Genomic DNA, 20,468 nt, shown 5'->3' with positions numbered 1-20,468 from the left:
TAAGATTAGAAGTTATTTATGTTTACATGTAGTATTCATGTTTATGGTTTAATATATAAAAAATTTGTTAAGTCCAAAACATATAGTTATTCACAATTACATTGATGTCAACATAGTGGAATGTGATTGTGATTATATGCTTCAAAAGACAATGTCCCTGATTCATCAGTGCACTGAATTTACACTGATGTGATAATTAGCGATAAAGTGTACTTACACCTTGGATAAGTGTTATGTTCTTTCCAGAACATTGGCAAAGTATGCTAGTTTCAGATGTATGGAGTATACATTGGATTGAGACCGATATTGATCTTGGTAAAGATATTATAATCTTACCGTTGTATCTTACCAAGTCAATATCACTGGTTGATCTTAGATCAAAAGATCTTAATCCTGACATGCTTAGGTTCAATCTCAGGAGTGCTATTCATGTTCTTTGATTTGTTAGTTAAGCCTACTTTTTGGTCAAGGTGATACGTACATTTTGGGAACATAATAGTACAATTGAGTTGGAGCGCTAAACATAGATATGGAATCTATAGCTTCTATCTAGACATAGAAGTGAAGCGATGATTTCCTTCGAGCTTGGCTTAATAGAGATAAATGGAAGAGCTCTTGTTTCAGTAATTATATTAGCTCACTGAAATATCATTTATAGGAAGCTAAGTGTTTTAAGGATAAAATACATTGAGGGGTGAAACGGTAAAGTTATCCCCACTCGGTGTAAATCATCTATAGAGGATCTTTGATTATAAGGATTAGAACGATGGTTAAATGTTTATAGCGTATCTATATCGTGGAACATATAGAGCGTTCTATATGACTGAGAGTGCAATTACAAGTTCTATGGTGGATGCAATAAGGAATTAATAAGTTAGGGAATTTACTTGGTAAATTCTAGTTTTTCTTATTGTAAGCTTGGTTGTATAGGCCCATGGTCCCCATACTAGTTGAGACCATACTGCTTGTAAGACTCAGATAATTGATTTTAATTAATCAATTATAATTCTAAAGTTAGACTATGTCTAATTTATGAATTTTCACTAAGCAAGGGCTTAAATGTGAAGAAAAGAGATTCTAGGGTTTATTTATTAATTAAGAGACTTTATTAAGTCTAGTTAATAATATATTAAATGGCAATTTTATTTGATAATTAATTTTAATTATTAAATAAATAGTTTTGGCATTAAAGTGGGTGAATTGGGAAAATTGGCATTTTTTAGAGAAAATAAGGAAAAATTGGAAAAATGGCAAGATTGCAAAGTGGGGGCCCACATATCCATGACCGACCACTTACCCTTATTTTACCATTTAATTTTTTCAATATTTTAATGCCCAATAACTCTAACTTAAACCTAGGTGGTTGCCTATAAATAGATAGTGATGGTTCACACTAAAAGATGATGAAATTCAAGCCTTCAGTCAAAATTTCCTGAGCCATCTTCCTTGCTATTTTCGAACCAATCTTCTCTCTTCCTCTCTTCATATTTTCATACCCTTGAGTGATAGAGTAAGTGCCCACACGCATCAAGTGGTACTCAATCATAGTGTGTAAGGCTGTGAAGAATCTGGATTCAAGAGAAGGAGATTCGGGCTCAGATCTTGGTGATACTCTGCTACAGACAGGATACAAGGGTGGGTTAGAGATCTGAGCGGAAGGAGCCATTATTATTCCGCTGCACCCACTGTAAGTTTTCTAAAACTTTATATGTGTTTATTTACATTATTTTAGAGATTCATATTTAGGATGTTAAATAACATACATGGTAGTAAATCTAGATCCTGGTAAAACATATTCCAACAGTTTCTAAGGCTATTTTGACTTTCTTTGAGGAGGATTGCATGCCTTTTTCCTTGAATGAATCTTTGATCACTCTTATTTTGAAGGTTTAAAATCTTAAGGATGCCAAGTGAAAACCGTCCAATAACTTGTTGTAACACACTTTATAAGTGTATATCCAAAATAATTTGTAGTAGATTGGCAGAAGTCCTCCCGAAGCTAATAAGCAACAATCATGGGGCTTTTGTTAAAAATAAACTTTTGGCCCACAATATTCTAATATTTTAAGATCTTCTTAAAGGATATACAAGGAAGAATGTGTTTACTCATTGTATAATGAAAATAGACTTGAGTAAGGCGTATGATACAGTAGATTAGAAATTTGTGGAAGATCTCCTAAACAATTTTTCTTTCCCTCGAGATTTATTCAATGGATCCTTGTCTGCTTAAGAGGTACTAAGTACTCTCTGTTACTTAATGGAAGATTACAAGGCTCTTTTAAAGGGGAAAAAAGTCTTCGGTAAGGTGGCCCTATATCTCCTCTTTTATTTGTTTTAATAATAGAATACCTTTCTAGATTGTTAGCTCATTATTCGAACAAAAAAGGATTTGGATTTTATCCTTTTTGTAAGAATATGAGATTAACCGATCTTTGCTTTATCGATCTCATGATTTTTTGCAAGGGAAATGTGAACTCCGTGAAATTAGTTTTTGAAGCTCTTCAAGAGTTTTGTAATGCAACAGGTCTTGTTGCCAATAAAAAGAAATCTCACATCTTTTGGGGGGGGGGGGGGGGAGGTTTAAGAGGAGAGTAAGAGTAAGATCTTGGAGATTTCCCAAATGGAAGAGAGGTCATTTCCTCTTAAGTATTTGGGAGTTCATCTAAGACCTACTAAATGGAAGGCCTTGAATTGTGGTATTTTTTTTAGATATACTCAACTTGAAGCTTAGTGGATGAGCTAGTAGAAGTCTTTCTTTTGCTGGTCGTGCCCAACTAATTCACTCCGTTTTGCTTGGTATTTGAAGTTCTAGATGAGCCTATTCATTTTACCTCAGAAGATTATTGCTCCCATTGATAAGAGATGTAAAGATTTTTTATGGGATTTAAATGGTAATAGGAGCAAATTTCATCTCCTTTCCTGGGAAAAAGTTTGTCTTTCTAAACAGATTGGATGCATTAGGTTTCGAGAGGGTAAGAAATGGAACACTACTATGATTGCTAAGTATTTGTGGGGTGTTTCAAGCAAACAAGATAACCTTTAGGTCAAATGGATTAATTCTATTTACCTAAAGGGTCAGAATCCTTCCCCATGAAACATGATACGAGTTGGTACTTTAAGAAGATGTTGAAGATAACAAATTTGACAAATGAGAACATGTTGAAGCAAGCTGTTAAGGGAGGTAAATTCAAGGTTAACATGTTCTATAATGCTTTGATTGGGGCTACTAAAGTTTCTTATTATGTTACTGTTTTGCATAAGCTTATTGTCCCAAAAGATAGATTCAGTTATTGGCAAATCTTTAATGATCAACTTCTTACTCGAGATCATTTGAGTAGACTTTTCTCAGTCTCACAATCATTTATTTATGGATTGCTTCTTTACTAAAAAGCTAATTGGGATTTTAGAGAGTTGGGTGGGGAGTCTAAACTGGCCAAAGGACCTCTACGAGCTTCAACAAAGGAATCTGTCCCCCAAGGTTGATATGAGTTCAACTATTCTAAATGCGGTCATTGCTACTGCATGTTATTTGATTTGGAAGAACATGAATGATTGTATATTTATTAGAGTTAATCCCACATTGCTAATGTGTGAAAATAAATTGCCATATAAGATAAATGAGCTACTCCTCCCATTGTCAATTGGTTTTGAGATGGAACCTCATTCATCTTATCCCAAATTCTAACATGGTATGAGAGCCACTTATGATCTGTTGTGAGCCCAAATACTACCGGTACAAAAAGCCGTTTGTGATCTGTTGTGAGCCAAAGTGCTTCCGGTCCAAAAAGATACTTTCACTGTCTCCCCTTTAACCTCTATTTGGGACCTTTCGACCAATGTGTGCCAGTTTCCAGTGTTGTGATCTTTGACCTGTTTCAAAATCCATAAATTTCTTGACGTGTATACCCATAAATTTCCCGACATTTGGCCTTGTGAGATTCTTTCAAATGTCACGTTCGGTCCTGTGGTCTCTTAAAAGTCGTTCGTAATACTCACACTTTTTAGGTCCAAACGTGAGGAGGGTATAATAGAGTTAGTCCTACATTGTTAATGTACAGAAATAAATTGTCAAATATAAAATGAATGAACTACTCCTTCTATTACCAATTAATTTTGAGATGAAACTTCATTATCTTATCTCAAATTTTAACAATATTTAATGTTGTTTGTGATGTAGTGTTGTTCTTAATATGGAGATTGAAAATGTGATAAAAGTTGAGAGTTTGGGAATCTACAAGACTTATTTCAAAGAAAGATAATTATGTATAAAGTTTAGTCAGTAATTGGTAGTTTGTTTTTGTGGTTAGCTTTTGTAACTCGTCTTTGCCTTGTATTTGTTCTGTTTTTGAATAATTCAAAAATAAAATAAAATAAAATATTCTATGAAAAAAATAAGTATAATATATTATAATTATTATTCTTTATCGTAGGAATGGGGAATAAAAGCCCCTTTTCATTGCAATTATTTGCAAATAAAAGAAAGAAAGAAAAGAAAAAATGAATGAAATGGTGGAGGTGAGGCGTCTCAGTTTCAACAACAAGTGGGTGACAACAGCGGCCAGCATATGGATCCAGTGTATCGTGGGTGCATCGTACACCTTCGGAATCTACTCCTCCGCTCTCAAGTCAAGCCAGGGTTACAACCAATCAACTCTCGACACCGTCTCTGTTTTCAAGGACATCGGTGCTAACGCGGGTATCTTATCCGGTCTCCTCTACGATGCCGTTACCACGCAACGATGGCGTTCCTCGTTCCTCGGCAGGTGGTTCAGCGGGCCTTGGGTGGTCCTGGCGACTGGAGCTGCCCAATTCTTCGTGGGTTATTTCTTCATGTAGGCCTCCATCGCCGGCCTCATTTCCCGACCTCCAGTCATCGTTATGTGTTTGTTCATGTTCTTTGGGGCCCATGGCCAAACATTCTTCAACACCACTAATGTCGTCACTGGAGCCCACAATTTTTCTGGTTATAGTGGCACCATCGTCGGTATAATGAAGGTAAATTTATAACTCGGCCTGGTCTTCATCCATCCCCTATAGGTATAGGTTTTGTTATTAAATTATATTTATTACAACTAAATGTTCTTTCCAAGTTGTTATTCCTTTTTTTTTTTTTTTTTTCTAATGATAGTGAAAGACTAAAAAAAATGATCATGGATATGTTTGGAAATTTTGAAGATTATTATTTGTTTATTTCTTAAATTTCAATACGAAAGAAGTAGTTGGCACAAAAAAATAAATATTCAGAAAGAAAGAAGTGGTGATTATTTTCTCTTTTTCTTTTCTTTTCAAGTCTCTGTCATGGTGGCCCACTTGAAATGTGTAGTATGAATCTTACAAGCAAGAGAAAATTAGGTTGTGGATTAATATCCACCAGGCACCAGCTGTTATAAAATTCTTCCCAGACAAGTTGAAGAGAAAATGTTAGATAATTACAGTTACATGTGTACCATTTTGAATTGATGGGTTTGGTATCCTTCTACAGCTTACACCTACATCTCAAGACTCTAGTGGCCGTGTTTAGTTTTTCTAGTTTTCACAGCAACTGATATCGATATGTCTTTTATTTTTCACTCTAGAGTCTAGACCAAAACATTTTGGCTCATAACATGTTTTTATTCCTAATTCATTTCACACTAAGGACATTCTCAATGTTACATATTTGATTTTCATTAGAAGTCTCAAATGTTTATTGCCCTTTAGTTTTAAATCACAGTACCTTTTGTTTGCTCTGTTGCATGATTAGTCTACATTTTGTTTTACTGAATAATTCATGTTGTAGAAATGATAATGAAATACATATGAAATATGATTGTACGTTTTATTTCTTGGTAACAGGGTTTTCTTGGTCTTAGTAGCGCAATACAGGTTCAATTTTATAACATATTGTGCAGAGACAATCCAAGCAATTTTCTTCTTATGCTTGCTCTTTTGCCCACTTTGGTCTCCATGGTACTAATGTCATTGGTAAGAATCCACGAAGCAAATAAAGGAGATGAGAGAAAGTATCTGAATGCTTTCTCTGTGGTTGCTCTGGTCATTGTTGTCTATCTCATGATAATAATAATCTTGGAAAATGTCTTAACTCTATCAATGTGGTCACGCATATCTATTTTTGTACTTCTTTTGATTCTCTTGAGCTCTCCCCTTGGAATAGCAATCAAAGCACAGTGTGAGGAGTCAAAACTAGCTGCAGCAACATCTTCAACTGATACTAATCCACTACTCGAAAAGTTTTTCGCTTCAACATCATCAACTAGCTCAGCTCATGAAGAAAGTTCTTTAAATTATCCTGAAGAACTACCTACTTCTGATCAGGGTCAAGTGAAGGTTGCCTCAGATTCCACTTTGCAACATTATGAAGAAGAAGAAGTAGAGATGAACCTCTTGAAAGCAATAAGTACTGTTAACTTTTGGTTGTTGTTTTTGGCTATGTTTAGTGGAATGGGTGCTGGTGTGGCCACCATAAACAACATGAATCAATTGGGGAACTCTTTTGGCTATACAACACTAGAGATAACATCTTTTGTCTCTCTGTGGAGTATATGGAATTTTCTTGGCCGTCTTGGGGCAGGGTACTTGTCAGATTTTTTGCTCCATACAAGAGGGTGGGCAAGGCCACTGCTCATTGCCATCACTCAAGCCATTATGGCTGTTGGACACATTGTCATAGCATCCGGTGTTCAGGGAAATCTGTATGTTGGCTCCATCTTGGTGGGGATATGTTATGGTGCACAGTGGTCACTAATGCCAACAATCTGTAAAGAAATATTTGGTATAAGACACATGGGTACTATTTTCAACACCATTGCCATAGCCAGCCCTGTTGGATCTTACATATATTCCGTAAGAATAATTGGGTATATATACGACAAAGAAGCTTCAGAAAACATTTGTACTGGCACTCATTGCTTCATGACATCTTTTTTCATCATGGCTGCTGTTAATTGTGGTGGGTGTTTAATTAGTTTGGCATTGTTCCTTAGAACCAGAAGGTTCTATAAGTTGGTTGTTCTCAAAAGATTGCAGAGTTCATCAAGACAATTGCAGCAGTGATCAAATATGTACATAAACTTCGCTGTGTAGCAAGCAAAAAGTGCTGGTACTTGGCAGAGGGGGTCATATTTATTAGTGCTACAAATGGCTATTTATTGATTTATTGTGTTCACAATTTGTGATTGTTTGAAAGGAGAGTGAAGGTTTCTCATGTGTGGACCAGTTAATGTTTATTGTGAAATTGGCTTTTCTTGGAGTTGAATATGGTCATGTCAAGCTCTCTATGTCTCAGTATGAAAAGGTTTTTTTGTCATTCTGGTTTTAGAATATCAGACCAGGAGTTCAGGACTATGCTAAGGTTGTTGCTGTTACCAGGTACACATTTGATGTAGGATTTGTTATGTGCGTATCTTTAAGTACAGCTCTAGTTATACGATTTGTTTTTGTAGACTATACTCTGAATAAATGAGCATTTGTTTTTTTTTTTCCCTTTACTTTGTCCTCTCTCTAGATTCCTTTTCTTCTATCTTCTCAATTTTCTTATTCTAAAGTAACTATCCGTACAAATAATTTATTAATTTATTCCTTATATTTTCTAATTATAACTTTTTATAATAATTTTAATAACAAAGACTTAGTTAAGCAAAAAACATAACAAAGACTCAATTTTCAAAATTGATCTTTTGCTTATTTTAAAAAAAAAATTTGATCTTTTATTTTATTTTTAAAAAATATTCTTAAAAAAATTATTTCTTATCTGTACACAAGCTTCATGAAAAATCCAACATTTTTTTTTTCAAAAGGAAAAATCCAAGTTTATGATTGTAATTTACAGTATTTGTTGTTGTAAAATTAATTTTGCTGAATCTTTTTTATATAGTTTAAGACTATTTACAGAGCATATCAACATTAAATTTGACAAAGTATTTGAAAACTGTTTCTTCAAAAAAGAGACTAAATTTATCTTAAAGAGAGAGAGAGAGAGAGAGAGAGAGAGAGAGAGAGAGAGAGAGAGAGAGAGAGAGAGAGAATGAATCAGCAGACAGGTGTGAGTTAGTTTGTAGGTTTCACACTTATTATTACGTAGTAAATTATTTAAAGCACAACGAAAATATCTAAATTATTGAAATGTTTGTTTCTTCCCAAAAAAAATAAAATGTTTGTGCAGTCTTTACTAGTTTAGTACTTTACTTCTCTCTCTCTCTAATGAAAAAAAAAAAGAAGAAATGGAAGAAAGTGTGTTGAATAGCAAATGGGTATCGACAGTGGCGAGCCTATGGATCCAAACCACGAGTGGCTCGCTCTACACTTTCTCTATCTACTCTCAGGCTCTCAAGACTACACAACACTACGACCAGTCAACGCTCGACACCATCGCCGTCTTCAAGGACATCGGTGTCAATTGCGGCCTCCTCTCTGGTCTTCTCTACTCCTATGCTACTTGTGATACTGCTACTACCTCCTTCTATCGTCGTGGGCCTTGGCTTGTCCTCCTTGTTGGGGCGGGCCAGTGCTTTTTGGGCTATTTCCTTATGTGGGCTGCTGTCTCCGGCCTCATTCCCCGGCCTCACGTGCCGGTCATGTGCCTTTTCATGCTCCTGGCAGCCCATGCCCAGTCCTTCTTCAATACTGCCAACGTTGTCACCGGTGTTCGGAACTTCCCTCGTTATAGTGGAACCATAGTTGGTATCATGAAGGTACTAGTAAACTTCAGTATTTTTTTTTCGGCTCTGTTTGTATTTGTTTCTTGAGAAGGTTTTTGCGTTTTTTTTTTTTTTCTCTTGTGGAGAACCCAGTTATGTGAATTTATTTTATTATTTTTTTATAGAAGTTGCTATTGGAATAAAAAGGGCCTTTTTTTGCTTTGTTTTCTCTGCTTTCAAATCATATATTTAATCACCCCAACTCATAACGATTTTAATGTAAGATAAAGCTTAGTCCTTATTAAGATTGGACTCCATGTTATAGAGATAAAAAAATAAAATATGAAGAAGAAAGATTGAGTGAGGTGGGACATTTACAGATAATTAATACTGAGCAGAAAAATATATATATATATATATATATATTTATATATATAAAAAGTCAAATTCTAGATGGTTGGATTAATTAATCCAAAATACATACAGAAATGAAATCCAATCAATTCAATTTTGTGCTTCTTTTTAAGCTGTGTATTTTTAACACATCAGCTATGTTTAAGTTGTTTTCTCACGCTAATTGTTTATGACTAACAAGTTTTTTTTTTTCTATTTAGGGGTTTCTTGGTCTGAGTGGAGCAATATTAGTTCAAGTTTATCAAACAATATTGTATAACAAACCTACTTCATTTCTTCTCATGCTGGCATTATTGCCAACTATCAATTGTTTATTGCTCATGTGGTTTGTGAGGATTCATGAAACAAATGAAGGCAATGAGAATAAGCACCTCAATAGTTTCTCCTTAATTGCTCTACTTCTTGCTGCTTATCTTATGGTCATCATTATATTAGGTGACGTTCTTACACTTGGATCAATACTTCGTGCCTTCACATTTGCTGTGCTAATCTTATTGATTGGCTCCCCTATTTGCATTGCAATTAGAGCTTGGAAAATGGAGTTCGATAGTAATGGAACACAATATCCTGCTGAGTATCACGATATGCCTAGCAGCTCTAATCAAGAGATGGATGCTGATCATAAGAGGACTTTGCAATCAGGAGAAAACTTAAACCTGTTTCAAGCAATGCGGGCCGTGGACTTCTGGATTTTGTTCCTTGCCATGGCTTGTGGTTTGGGATCAGGGCTGGCTACAGTAAACAACATTAGTCAGATAGGAGGATCGCTCGGCTACAGAAATTTTGAGACAAGTTCGTTGGTCTCTTTGTGGAGCATTTGGAATTTTCTTGGCCGTTTCGGAGCTGGTTATGTATCAGACTACATCTTGCATGTCAGAGGATGGGCCAGGCCATTGTTCATGGTGATCACTTTAGCAGCCATGAGTGTGGGACATATAGTGATTGCTTCTGGTTTGCCTGGTGCTCTATATATCGGTTCGGTACTGGTTGGTGTTTGTTATGGCTCTCAATGGTCATTGATGCCCACAATTGCTTCTGAGATATTTGGAGTGGCACATCTGGGGACTATATTCAATACCATCACCATTGCTAGTCCGGTTGGATCTTACATCTTTTCTGTTAGAGTTATTGGGTATATATACGATAAAGAAGCATCAGCTGATGGAAATACATGTGTTGGAAGACATTGTTTCATGTTGTCTTTTCTTATTATGGCATTTGCTACCCTTGTGGGATCCCTTGCTGCCTTAGGCTTGTTTTTCAGGACCAGAAATTTCTATAATCATGTTATAGTTAGAAGATTGATGATGCATTCTCTGAGGGAGTAATGAGGTTCCTGCTACTAATAATAAGAAGGTAATTGCTATAATCTCTCTTTCTCAAAAATTATTTCAGCTTGATATCTCTTAATATAGTATAAACACAATTAACTCTTAACTGAAACAAAAATTCATTTACTCAATAATCAATAGTTTTTAAAGAGATTGCAAATTTGCCTTGGCTAATAGACTGCAATCATCTATGTCTTTGAACTTGAGAGAGTAATATTAACTGAAATGATTGACTAATATTAGTTTGTTTGACATTAGTAAATTTTATGATAAACTAACCCATTATAGAATAACAAATCCATATGGATTCAGAGTACCAAGATCCAAGCTCTCTTATACTAAGGTATCTCAAATTATGCAGTTGCAAAATGATTGACCTGGGAAATTCTTCAACCATGCTTGAGATTGTGACGGCAACACCTCTATTGTTAATCGGTGTAAATATGCATGCATGCTTGCATGTGTTAAATTATCTCATTTGTATTAAAACAAATTGTTGATATGTCACTAATCTCCTCCCATATATGTTTTTATATCAACAAGGAATTAAGTTGCGTTTTGCCCAAATTTTATAATTTTTTTTTTAAATATATATATATTGTACTTATTGACTGATATAATCTAAAATATAATATTTTGATGTGTATTATAAATAAAGTAATATTATTAAAATTAGAAAAATAATTTTCTTCTTTTAAAATTTAGAAAATGATAGCGATTTTGTGATAAATAATAAAAATAGTAGAATTCACCCAAAAAAAATAAAATTGCATATATTTTTATAAGAAAGTAAATGACAAAAAATAAATTTAATGTGTTATATTCAATTTTTGAGAAGTCAAAAAAGTCAACCTCGCGACTTTGACTTACACTCATAAAGGCCAAATAAGTTGAGACATCCTATTTGAGAGTTTCATGACATTTTTAAGAAACTTATGAAAACACTAATCAACCATTTGGAGTTGGGACCTACACACCCAAGTGTGCCTAACTTAGGGTTTATGGCCCTACACAAGTATTTTTATCTTAGAAACCTTAATCTGGAAACTAACAAGGACTTGACATATTTAGGCATATCATGACTAAAACTTGAATATAAAGTTAAAATTGCACAAGGTCACTCCATAATGCATGGCCGACCTGTGCCATCTTTTGGCATAAAAAGATGCACTTGTCTCTACTTTCGAAACACCAAATAAGATTTGTCTAAATGTGGTCCCTCAATACCAAGGAGTACAACACAAGTGAAAAAAACTATTTTCACCCAAGAATCATGTTAGTTGACTTGTGCCATCTTTGTGCACAAATGAGTGGCACAGGTTGACCACACCAAATGGGAAGGACATTTGTGCCCAAAATACTTTTTCATCATCAACATATTAAAACCAAGCAGTGTAGAAACCACCTAGCCGACCTGTGCCATCTGACCTGTGCCATCTTTTTGCACAAGAAGATGGCACAGCTCGACCATATTAATTGGAGTGAAATTTCTTTGGTCAAAATATATTTCCAACATCAAAGTATCAAATACAAGTGAGAAAAGTCACAAAGAGGTGTAGAACACCTATGGCTGACCTGTGCCATCTTTGTGTCCCAAAAGATGACACATGTCCCTCCTACCAATTGGCCAAGAACTAATGTGGCCAAAGTATTTTTCTGGTATTCATATGACTAAAGTAACTAGGAAACACCATAAAGGGCTTCCCATAAGCCCTAGCCGACCTGTGCCATCTTTTGGCACCAAAAGATAGTGTAGATCTCCCATTAGGGTTTTTAGGTTTTGGGGTACCAAGACTCCCAAAATATGATTCACCTTCAAAAAAAAAAATAAGTCAAAGCTTCCTAAAAATGTCAAGTGAGGGTGCTCCAAGGAGCCGTAGCTCAAAAAATTCCACTTAATAAAGACATCTCAAATGGCCTACATTTGAGACTTTGACAAGTGGGTTGCGTGCTAAAATCGAGTACCCAAAGTATTAAGGTCCATGCCGATAACTTGCTCGGACTAGCAAAATGCAAGTTACCATTGGCAACAATTAATGTTATCTTAAATACCCTGTGTTACAAAGATAATAAGTATCAAAATAAAATAAGTGCAAAAAAATATATTAAACTTAAGTTCTAAAGTCACTAAGATACGGAATAAACTAAGTTATATACGCTTAAAAAGTTCTAAAGATGTGAAAAAGACTTGTTAGTCCTAACTAATAAGCACTTCATGCCAAGTGGACATAAATAAACCCACTCATGTGGACTTAAGTGTCAATGCACAACTAAGAAAAGTGTATATAGCAAAAAGAGACACAAATATAAATGTGTTCTCGGAAAACAATAAAGACACAAAGTCAAGCATTAAGAGAGTTCCCCACTCCTTGTATGACGTGTCACACCAAGAGAAAAAGCACTACCATCACGGCACAGCTCTCCCATGCTCCTCTCCTCAAGACCGTGGGACCGGGTGAGAAGTAGCCTCTTCTCCTTTTTCATCAAGCTCCCCATCAGCAGTAGTACCTTGAGTATTGGCAGGGGTCGCATGGGTCCTGCAGATATACTCCTCCACCTCACCCTGTAGCGCATCAAAGAACTTGAAGTCCAAGTCATTGTGTTGGCACCAACACATGTATGTGTTGTCGAGCAAATTTCGACAACACCAGTTTTGTGCGAGTATCCAAGGGTTGCTTGGATACCAAAAAATAGATATGCGAGTACTCACTTAGAATGGCGAGTACTCAAAGAATATAGTGTATAATATACGCGAGTATTGTGAATAGTATAAAATAGACACAGAAAAATATAGTGGTTCAGCAGGAGCTTCGGGCTTGGCCTGCCTAATCCACTGTTGAAAAGAGTACTCTCGCTCTGTTTCTTTCTTCAGATCAGCCCCCCTTTGAATGGAGGGAGAAGCCCCTACTTATAGGTAGTAGGCATCGGTTACAAATAATGGCCATAATGAGACCGTTACAAAATAATAACAATAATATGCTTATTAATCAAATTAATTACAACGGTTATAAATGTATGTAACGTTTGTCATGAATGCTCCTTAAATGTTTTGACTGTTGACTTCCGTTAATTGGTGTATGTATTTGCACCTTTCCCTATTAGTACTGCGAGTTCACCAAATATGCGAGGTGTGCCTTTCTTACTATAGCGAGGTCTCTTTAAGTTAATATTGCGAGATCCTTTCTTTCGATCGCGAGTACTATAATATTGCGAGCCACCTTCAATACAGCGAGTTCTCTATAGACAAGTCTTTCTCGCGGGGAGGGTAGATTTATGCCTATAACACATGCCCCTAGTTCTTCAGTATAGCTTGCTCTGTGCTGGAGAACTAAAAATAGTCCAAGCCCGCGTTTGTCGGAGATCATGATGCCTTATTCATGTTGTGCGTCACATTTTCGATTGGTTATCTAAACTCGCAGGTTTCTTATAAGACCATCGCACAATAAAAATGTGAATCTCGCGGGATTCTTTTGGATGTGTGAACCGCTCGTGGTTCATATTGATGCATGGACCTCGCGGGGTTTTCATCGGTGTATGAACCTATCGGGGTTTTTATGAACCTTGTGAGGTTCTAATTGATGCATGAACTTCTCAGAGTTTGCACTGATGTATGAACCTTACGGGGTTCAAATAAATGCACAAACCTCTCGAGGTTTGTTTTGTTGTGCGAACCTCTCAGGGTTCTTAACTCATGGAATGGTTACGACTAAACAGGTCGCGTATCGGGCATTCGTGTATGAACCTCTCGGGGTTCTTATTTCATGGAATGCCTGCGACTAAATGGGTTGCATATCAAGCATTTGTGTACGAACCTCTCGGGGTTCTTATTACATGGAATGCCTGCGACTAAATGGGTCGCATATCAAGCATTCGTGTAGGAACCTCTCGGGGTTCTTATTACATGGAGTGCCTGCGACTAAATGGGTCGCGTATCGGGCATTCATGTGTGAACCTCTCGGGGTTCTTACCTCATGGAATGCCTGCGATTAAACGCGTCGCGTATCGAGCATTCATGTGTGAACCTCTCGGGGTTCTTACCTCATGGAATGCCTGCGATTAAACGGGTCACGTATCGGGCATTCATGTGTGCTGACAACATAGAACTCCCAGGTTCTGGTCGAGTTGTCGTGCACATTGATCATCCGGACCAAATGCTGGTAAAGATGCAGTCTTTACATAGGCTTGAGGGAGAAACACCGGGTCATCACATATACTCGATATATGTCTCGACTGTGCTAACTTCTCTCTACGTCCCGCTTTTATTCTTTTTACTATGCGATGCATAGTGTGCGACTAGACCCTATCTCGGTCGCACCTTCTCGCAAGTTTCGATCATGCAAGGAAATACTGTGGGAATTGCTCTCCTATCATGCCCCTAGTTCTTGCGATGACATGTTGCTGTCTAATCGTTGAACTTTTCTCGAGGGACATTTGATCTGTCACATTGCAGGTGATCTTTAGTTTTACCTTATCGAGGTTTCATAATGACTGTCGATCATCATTTATATTTTCAAGATGCCCTGTCAGCAGAACTCTTTGGAGTCTGTACTGTCCGTTAGGATGGAGAGGCAATTTTTTCATGAATCGTCCAAATAAGGCATAGATTTGGCCATATATACAATGTGCTAGTATTAAAAGTACCGAGCACCATCAGGGGTTTGCAATAAACTTGTTATTTTATCATGCAAAAATGAGTCTTTGGACTCGCCTATTTATGATTATTAAAATAATTATTGCAATAGACTCACTAAATAATTAAGCAAAAATGAACGCACGTAGCTCGCCAATTTGCGATTACTTAAGAATGAGCATAGTTGGCCCAAATAATTATGCAAAAAATGAGCACACATTGGGCTCGCCAATGAACGAATATATGTATGAAGAGCATACCTGGCTCCTAAATAGCCATGCAAAAATGAGCACAGACAGTGCTCACCAATTTGCGATTAGATAAGCATAATCGTGGGCAAAAATGAACACTATTTTCGACTTGCCAATTATTTGTGAGCGTATACAAAAATGAGCATTATAGTTGGCTCTAAGTATCATGCAAAAATGAGCACACACTGGGCTCGCCAATTTGTGATTATGAAAAAAAAAATAGGTATTGCAATACGCTCATAAATAATTATGCAAGAAATAAGTGTCATGTTTCACTCTACTTTGCAAGTAAAATGAGCACATAGCTTTATCATGCATTCAGATGCATTTCTATTCCCCTTAGAAGTTAACGGATAATAATTTATCAAATATAGAATAATTATTTGACCAAAGTGTTGGACTTGATTAAAATAAAGGAAAAAGTGCACCTGGTAATCTGTAGGCGTTTGGGCTATCCGCACATATAGCGTCCAGGCGTTGATTGATTCCTTCTCGTTCCTCTAAAGTATCGTACCTCTTCACTTTTATATATTCGATATATAAGAGTGTGGTATTTACCAAGTGGGCCATCGGGCCCTAAAATGAGACAAAAAAGTCTTTTGCCTTTGGTAATTAATTCATCGCCCGAACCTTTCAGTAGGGTTCGATTCTTTCATTTTTTTTGAGATGTTAGCCAGCAAACCTTTTGGGTTTGTGTTGCCCAATTGAATCGGAGTGGTGCCTAAGCGAGGCATTGGCCATACCTGCGATGTGCTAATGGGTAAAAATAATTGAGCACTATCGCGAGCTTGCCAAATACTTAGTATTTTAGCATACATAAATGAGTGTTTGAGCTTGCCTCTTTGAGAGTACATAAGCATAATTGTGAACTTGTCAAATAATCTTGCAAAAAATGAGCACACGTAGGGCTCGCCAATTTGCAAATAGAAATAAAATAGCGGCTTTGCTAAATAATAACGCAAAAATGAGCACTATATTAGGCTCGCCCATTTGCAATTATAGATAAGCGCAATAATAAATTTGCTAAGTAATTATGCGAGAATGAGCACATATCGGGCTCGCAAATTTGCAAATATAGTAAAGTTTAGCTTCGATATATGATAGTGTTTACCAATTAATTTCACATACATACTAGATTTTCTCTCATTAATTTAGCATATATTAATTTAATTTTTGAAAGCATGAACTGACAAGAAGAAAAGTATACGTGCACCTGAATATAATTTGTATATCCGAGACTTTTCATTCGCTTGGGCCAAGTATTGGGCTCCATGAAACTAGTCCACCGAAAACGAAATGACTTTCGAATATTATATGCTTCTCTACTCCTTGCATACAAAGCCACGTGCTCTTTTTATTTATATACAAAAGCTATTGTGCACACAATACGGGTGGTGACAAAAATTCATGGGAATTTTCATATTCAATGTATGGCCATTGGACTCTATTTCAATAGCAAAAAGAATTGGGCCCATTGTTCTAATGAAAAGACTAGGCCCAGCGAGCCTGTACGGTTTTGTATTTTTCAATCTCCTTTTTGTTTCTTTTGTAGCAGCAGGTAATGGCCTTTCAATACTCAGGCTCCTCCCAGTTCTTCCTCTTTGTACACGGTAAAGTCGCTCAATCAAAGCAGTACATTAAAGTCAAAAAATTCATTGAAGAGGCAGACCAACAGATTAAGAAATCAAAAACTCATTACCGTTTGGTTTCTCATTTATGATGGATTTTATTGAGCCGTTTCGGTTTGACCCAACGGTGTCATTTGGAATTCTCTGATCAGCTTCATCTTCTGGCGACAGAAAAGTCCATCAGGTGGGTTTCGATGCCATATTCTCCATCTCTCCATGCGCTCTCCAAATACCAGATGAATATCCACTTTATTCACCCTAAACGGATCTGCAATTCATTGATTTAGAGCTTCGTGACCTCCAGTGACGACCAGATACATTTCTCTAATGGAACGTCGGAGTTTGAAGTGCGAAGTGCGGAATGTACTGTACGCCTTGATTTTGCGAATATTGGAGCCTTCGTTGCTATTTTTGGGATCGCTTCTTTGTGGCTGCGAGAACAACGATGGGTTGCTCCCTCATTTCGACCTTCTTCTTTATGCCATAATTTTGATTGTGCGATCATGCCCTGTTTTTATATATGCTCTATTTTTATACGGGTCACAGAAATGCATCTATGCTTGAGCGGCTCCAAAATAAGAGCGTCCTCAGAATCTGGGCAGCTCCGAAATCCGAGAGAGCAGTTGAAGTCATTCCCTCCTAGGAGAATATATTATATATCTCTGATTCTTCTCTATTTGCTGATATGGAATTTTTCTCAGGTTGGGGTTATTTGTGGATAATCTCAAACGGAGATGTTCATTTGACTTTGCTGATGTGAATTTTCTTTCTTTTGGGATCTTTTATGTTGCTTTAAACAGTGTTGTTGATGATCTCTTGATTTTGGTTGATCTCTGAGTGTCGGGGCTGAGATTGCTCACATTTTTTCTGATTAAACTGAGGTTGATTCTGTGTATACTAAGTTCATCGCGTCATGATTTTCCTCCAAAAATAATAGAAATATTATAAAATATCGTTTCCCACAGACGGCGCCAATTGTTGTCGAGCAAATTTCGACAACACCAGTTTTGTGCGAGTATCCAAGGGTTGCTTGGATACCAAAAAATAGATATGCGAGTACTCACTTAGAATGGCGAGTACTCAAAGAATATAGTGTATAATATACGCGAGTATTGTGAATAGTATAAAATAGACACAGAAAAATATAGTGGTTCAGCAGGAGCTTCGGGCTTGGCCTGCCTAATCCACTGTTGAAAATAGTACTCTCGCTCTGTTTCTTTATTCAGATCAGCCCCTCTTTGAATGGAGGGGGAAGCCCCTACTTATAGGTAGTAGGCATCGGTTACAAATAATGGCCATAATGAGACTGTTACAAAATAATAACAATAATATGCTTATTAATCAAATTAATTACAACGGTTATAAATATATGTAACATTTGTCATGAATGCTCCTTAAATGTTTTGACTGTTGACTTCCGTTAATTGGTGTATGTATTTGCACCTTTCCCTATTAGTACTGCGAGTTCACCAAATATGCGAGGTGTGCCTTTCTTACTATAGCGAGGTCTCTTTAAGTTAATATTGCGAGATCCTTTCTTTCGGTACTGCGAGTACTATAATATTGCGAGCCACCTTCAATACAGCGAGTTCTCTATAGACAAGTCTTTCTCGCGGGGAGGGTAGATTTATGCCTATAACAGTATGCAACACCAAAAGAATTTTCCTTGCCCATTTTCTCAAGATGATCAAGCTCACGCTTGTTGGCCATCTTCATTTGTTCAACAATGTCCAAAGCTTGTTTCTTTTCCAAATTCAACTTGCTAATGGCTACCACATGCTTGTTGTTTAAAGCCTTCAATCAGCCTTAAGTTTAGCAAGATTGGCGGTTAAAGTACCAAGATCATTATTTTTAGCCTTAACTTCATCCTCAGCAGCTTTCAACTTAACATCCACCTCTTTTAATTTCTTTTCGGATGTCTTTTGAGAAGAAACAAGCGTGCCTTCAAGTTCCTTAACTTTCAACATGGTCTCCGTATGGCACTTTTCCATATCTTTGAATTTCTCCACAGATGTTGTGAGAAATATTAATTCTATGGAAAAGGCTAAATTCGTCAAATAGAAATTGTAAAAACTACACAATACATTCAGCTACATTATGGAGATTTACATGGAGAAACAAAAGCTAAAATGATTAAATCCAAATACCATGGCAAGAGAGCTAAGACGCCATTGGGTAAGCTTACTCAAGAAATAGTGTCATTCTCAAAGGCTCTCCTAGTCGGTGCATTGAAGAAAGATATTCTTGAGCCAATGTTCATCAAAACCTGCCCACTCCAGGCATTAAAGGCATCGGAAGCTTCTCCTAGAAGTGCAAAACTTCGCGCTAGTTGCTGAAGGATATTCTGATTCGGCGCAACACCAGGCGATGGTCCCATGACTAGATGCTGAGGCTGCCCAAAAGGAGGGGCTACCAATTGAATAGGTGAGCCTGTAGGTAAAGCCACTACTGTCACCGGGGATAGAACCCCACCTCTCAAAGTGGGAGTAGTGACGGTCGCAGAAGGAGGCAGCATACAAGTAGGGCCCAGGCCCAATGGTGACATGGCTGCAGGAGAGGGACCCTTAGATGTCGGGGCCTCTTTTGCGGGCACACTTGGGGTGCTCAGTTAAGCCACCTAAGTTAGAGTGACTATCGAAGAAGCTCCCTTTGCCGAAGGAGGAGACATATTCTTTTTTTTTATCCATTTCCTTGTCTCTTTATTGTCTGTTTAGTGGAGGTTGCCAAGTTGTCCATATTTCCTAAAAGATCAAAGGGAAACCCCACGTGTCAGCTATTACAAAGAATGTAAAAATAAATGAAGTGCAAGTCATAATTATAAAAAGCAACATAGAGACATAGCACAACTACAAATATATATCCAAGTCAGTAAGTCAAGCAAGGCAACAAAGGAACGAATTTTCCCTAAAGCTATTTTCTCTCTCCAAAGGAAGTAATAAAGTGTTATCTTTTTTTAAACATAAGGTTGGAGTCATATTGATCCAATTTCGACGCGTACAATACTTTAATGATGGGGTTGCTCGCATAAAGCATCTCCCCAATCATCATTCAATGGTCCCACCTATGGACTTTCCCATCTACTCCACTATATATTGAAAATTCATATTTATAGTCCTTATGGGAGTAAGTGGAAAGCTCTTTAGAGAAGTGTGGGGAACCCCCCCCCAACTCTACTTGAAAGTCTAAGGTACAAGTCACACATGTTACCTCCTGAGTTGCTAGTCTCGCATTCGGTATGTTTGGGGCATAAGTTTTGAATAGGAGTGTTAAGAGTTAACACCAATTTGGCCTGCCATTTTCGAGATGAGCGGGTCAGATCAACTAAGCTCTCCCAATTATACACCTTTTTGAGGGAGCTATCTACGGTATTCTTTACACCTTCTAAGAGATCGCACTCCCAAAGACAGTCGTCATGAAGAAGAAGGCGAAGGTTTCGTTGACAAATATGAACATTTTGAAGAAAGGTCACCCTTTCGTTTAACTAGTCCAATGGCGGAATATGGATAGCCCTTAAAACCAAGGTACAAGTTAGTACTTACATCAACAATGAATGTGAAGAAAAACAAATGGAGCTGAAT

General features: G+C 37.0%; 2 protein-coding genes across 2 annotated transcripts; both read left to right on the top strand.

Annotated features, from left to right (window-relative positions):
* The first annotated feature begins 4,264 nt into the window (after positions 1-4,264).
* Positions 4,265-7,471, top strand: LOC115711503 (uncharacterized). The gene is made up of 2 exons (XM_030639848.2): positions 4,265-4,995; positions 5,836-7,471. The coding sequence occupies exons 1-2, from the start codon at positions 4,879-4,881 to the stop codon at positions 7,051-7,053; spliced, it is 1,335 nt and encodes a 444-aa protein (XP_030495708.2). The 5' UTR covers positions 4,265-4,878; the 3' UTR covers positions 7,054-7,471.
* A 671-nt stretch (positions 7,472-8,142) lies between these two features.
* On the top strand, positions 8,143-10,948 carry LOC115711504 (protein NUCLEAR FUSION DEFECTIVE 4-like). Its single transcript, XM_061112070.1, has 3 exons — positions 8,143-8,690; positions 9,251-10,406; positions 10,743-10,948. Exons 1-2 carry the CDS (start codon positions 8,220-8,222, stop codon positions 10,376-10,378), a joined length of 1,599 nt encoding a protein of 532 aa, XP_060968053.1. The 5' UTR covers positions 8,143-8,219; the 3' UTR covers positions 10,379-10,406; positions 10,743-10,948.
* Positions 10,949-20,468: the final 9,520 nt, after the last annotated feature.

The sequence above is a fragment of the Cannabis sativa genome, chromosome 3 (assembly GCF_029168945.1).
Source record: "Cannabis sativa cultivar Pink pepper isolate KNU-18-1 chromosome 3, ASM2916894v1, whole genome shotgun sequence".
Taxonomy (NCBI): Eukaryota; Viridiplantae; Streptophyta; class Magnoliopsida; order Rosales; family Cannabaceae; genus Cannabis; species Cannabis sativa.
This window is presented reverse-complemented; position numbering and strand designations above follow the sequence as displayed.

What these genes read in the sequence shown, in the direction of transcription:
- LOC115711503 (XM_030639848.2), top strand. Translation starts at nt 4,879, where the DNA reads ATGTGTTTGTTCATGTTCTTTGGGGCCCATGGCCAAACATTCTTCAAC. An exon ending in CCATCGTCGGTATAATGAAG is followed by an intron (nt 4,996 to 5,835) that starts GTAAATTTATAA and finishes TCTTGGTAACAG; the next exon opens with GGTTTTCTTGGTCTTAGTAG.
- LOC115711504 (XM_061112070.1), top strand. Translation starts at nt 8,220, where the DNA reads ATGGAAGAAAGTGTGTTGAATAGCAAATGGGTATCGACAGTGGCGAGC. An exon ending in CCATAGTTGGTATCATGAAG is followed by an intron (nt 8,691 to 9,250) that starts GTACTAGTAAAC and finishes TTTTCTATTTAG; the next exon opens with GGGTTTCTTGGTCTGAGTGG.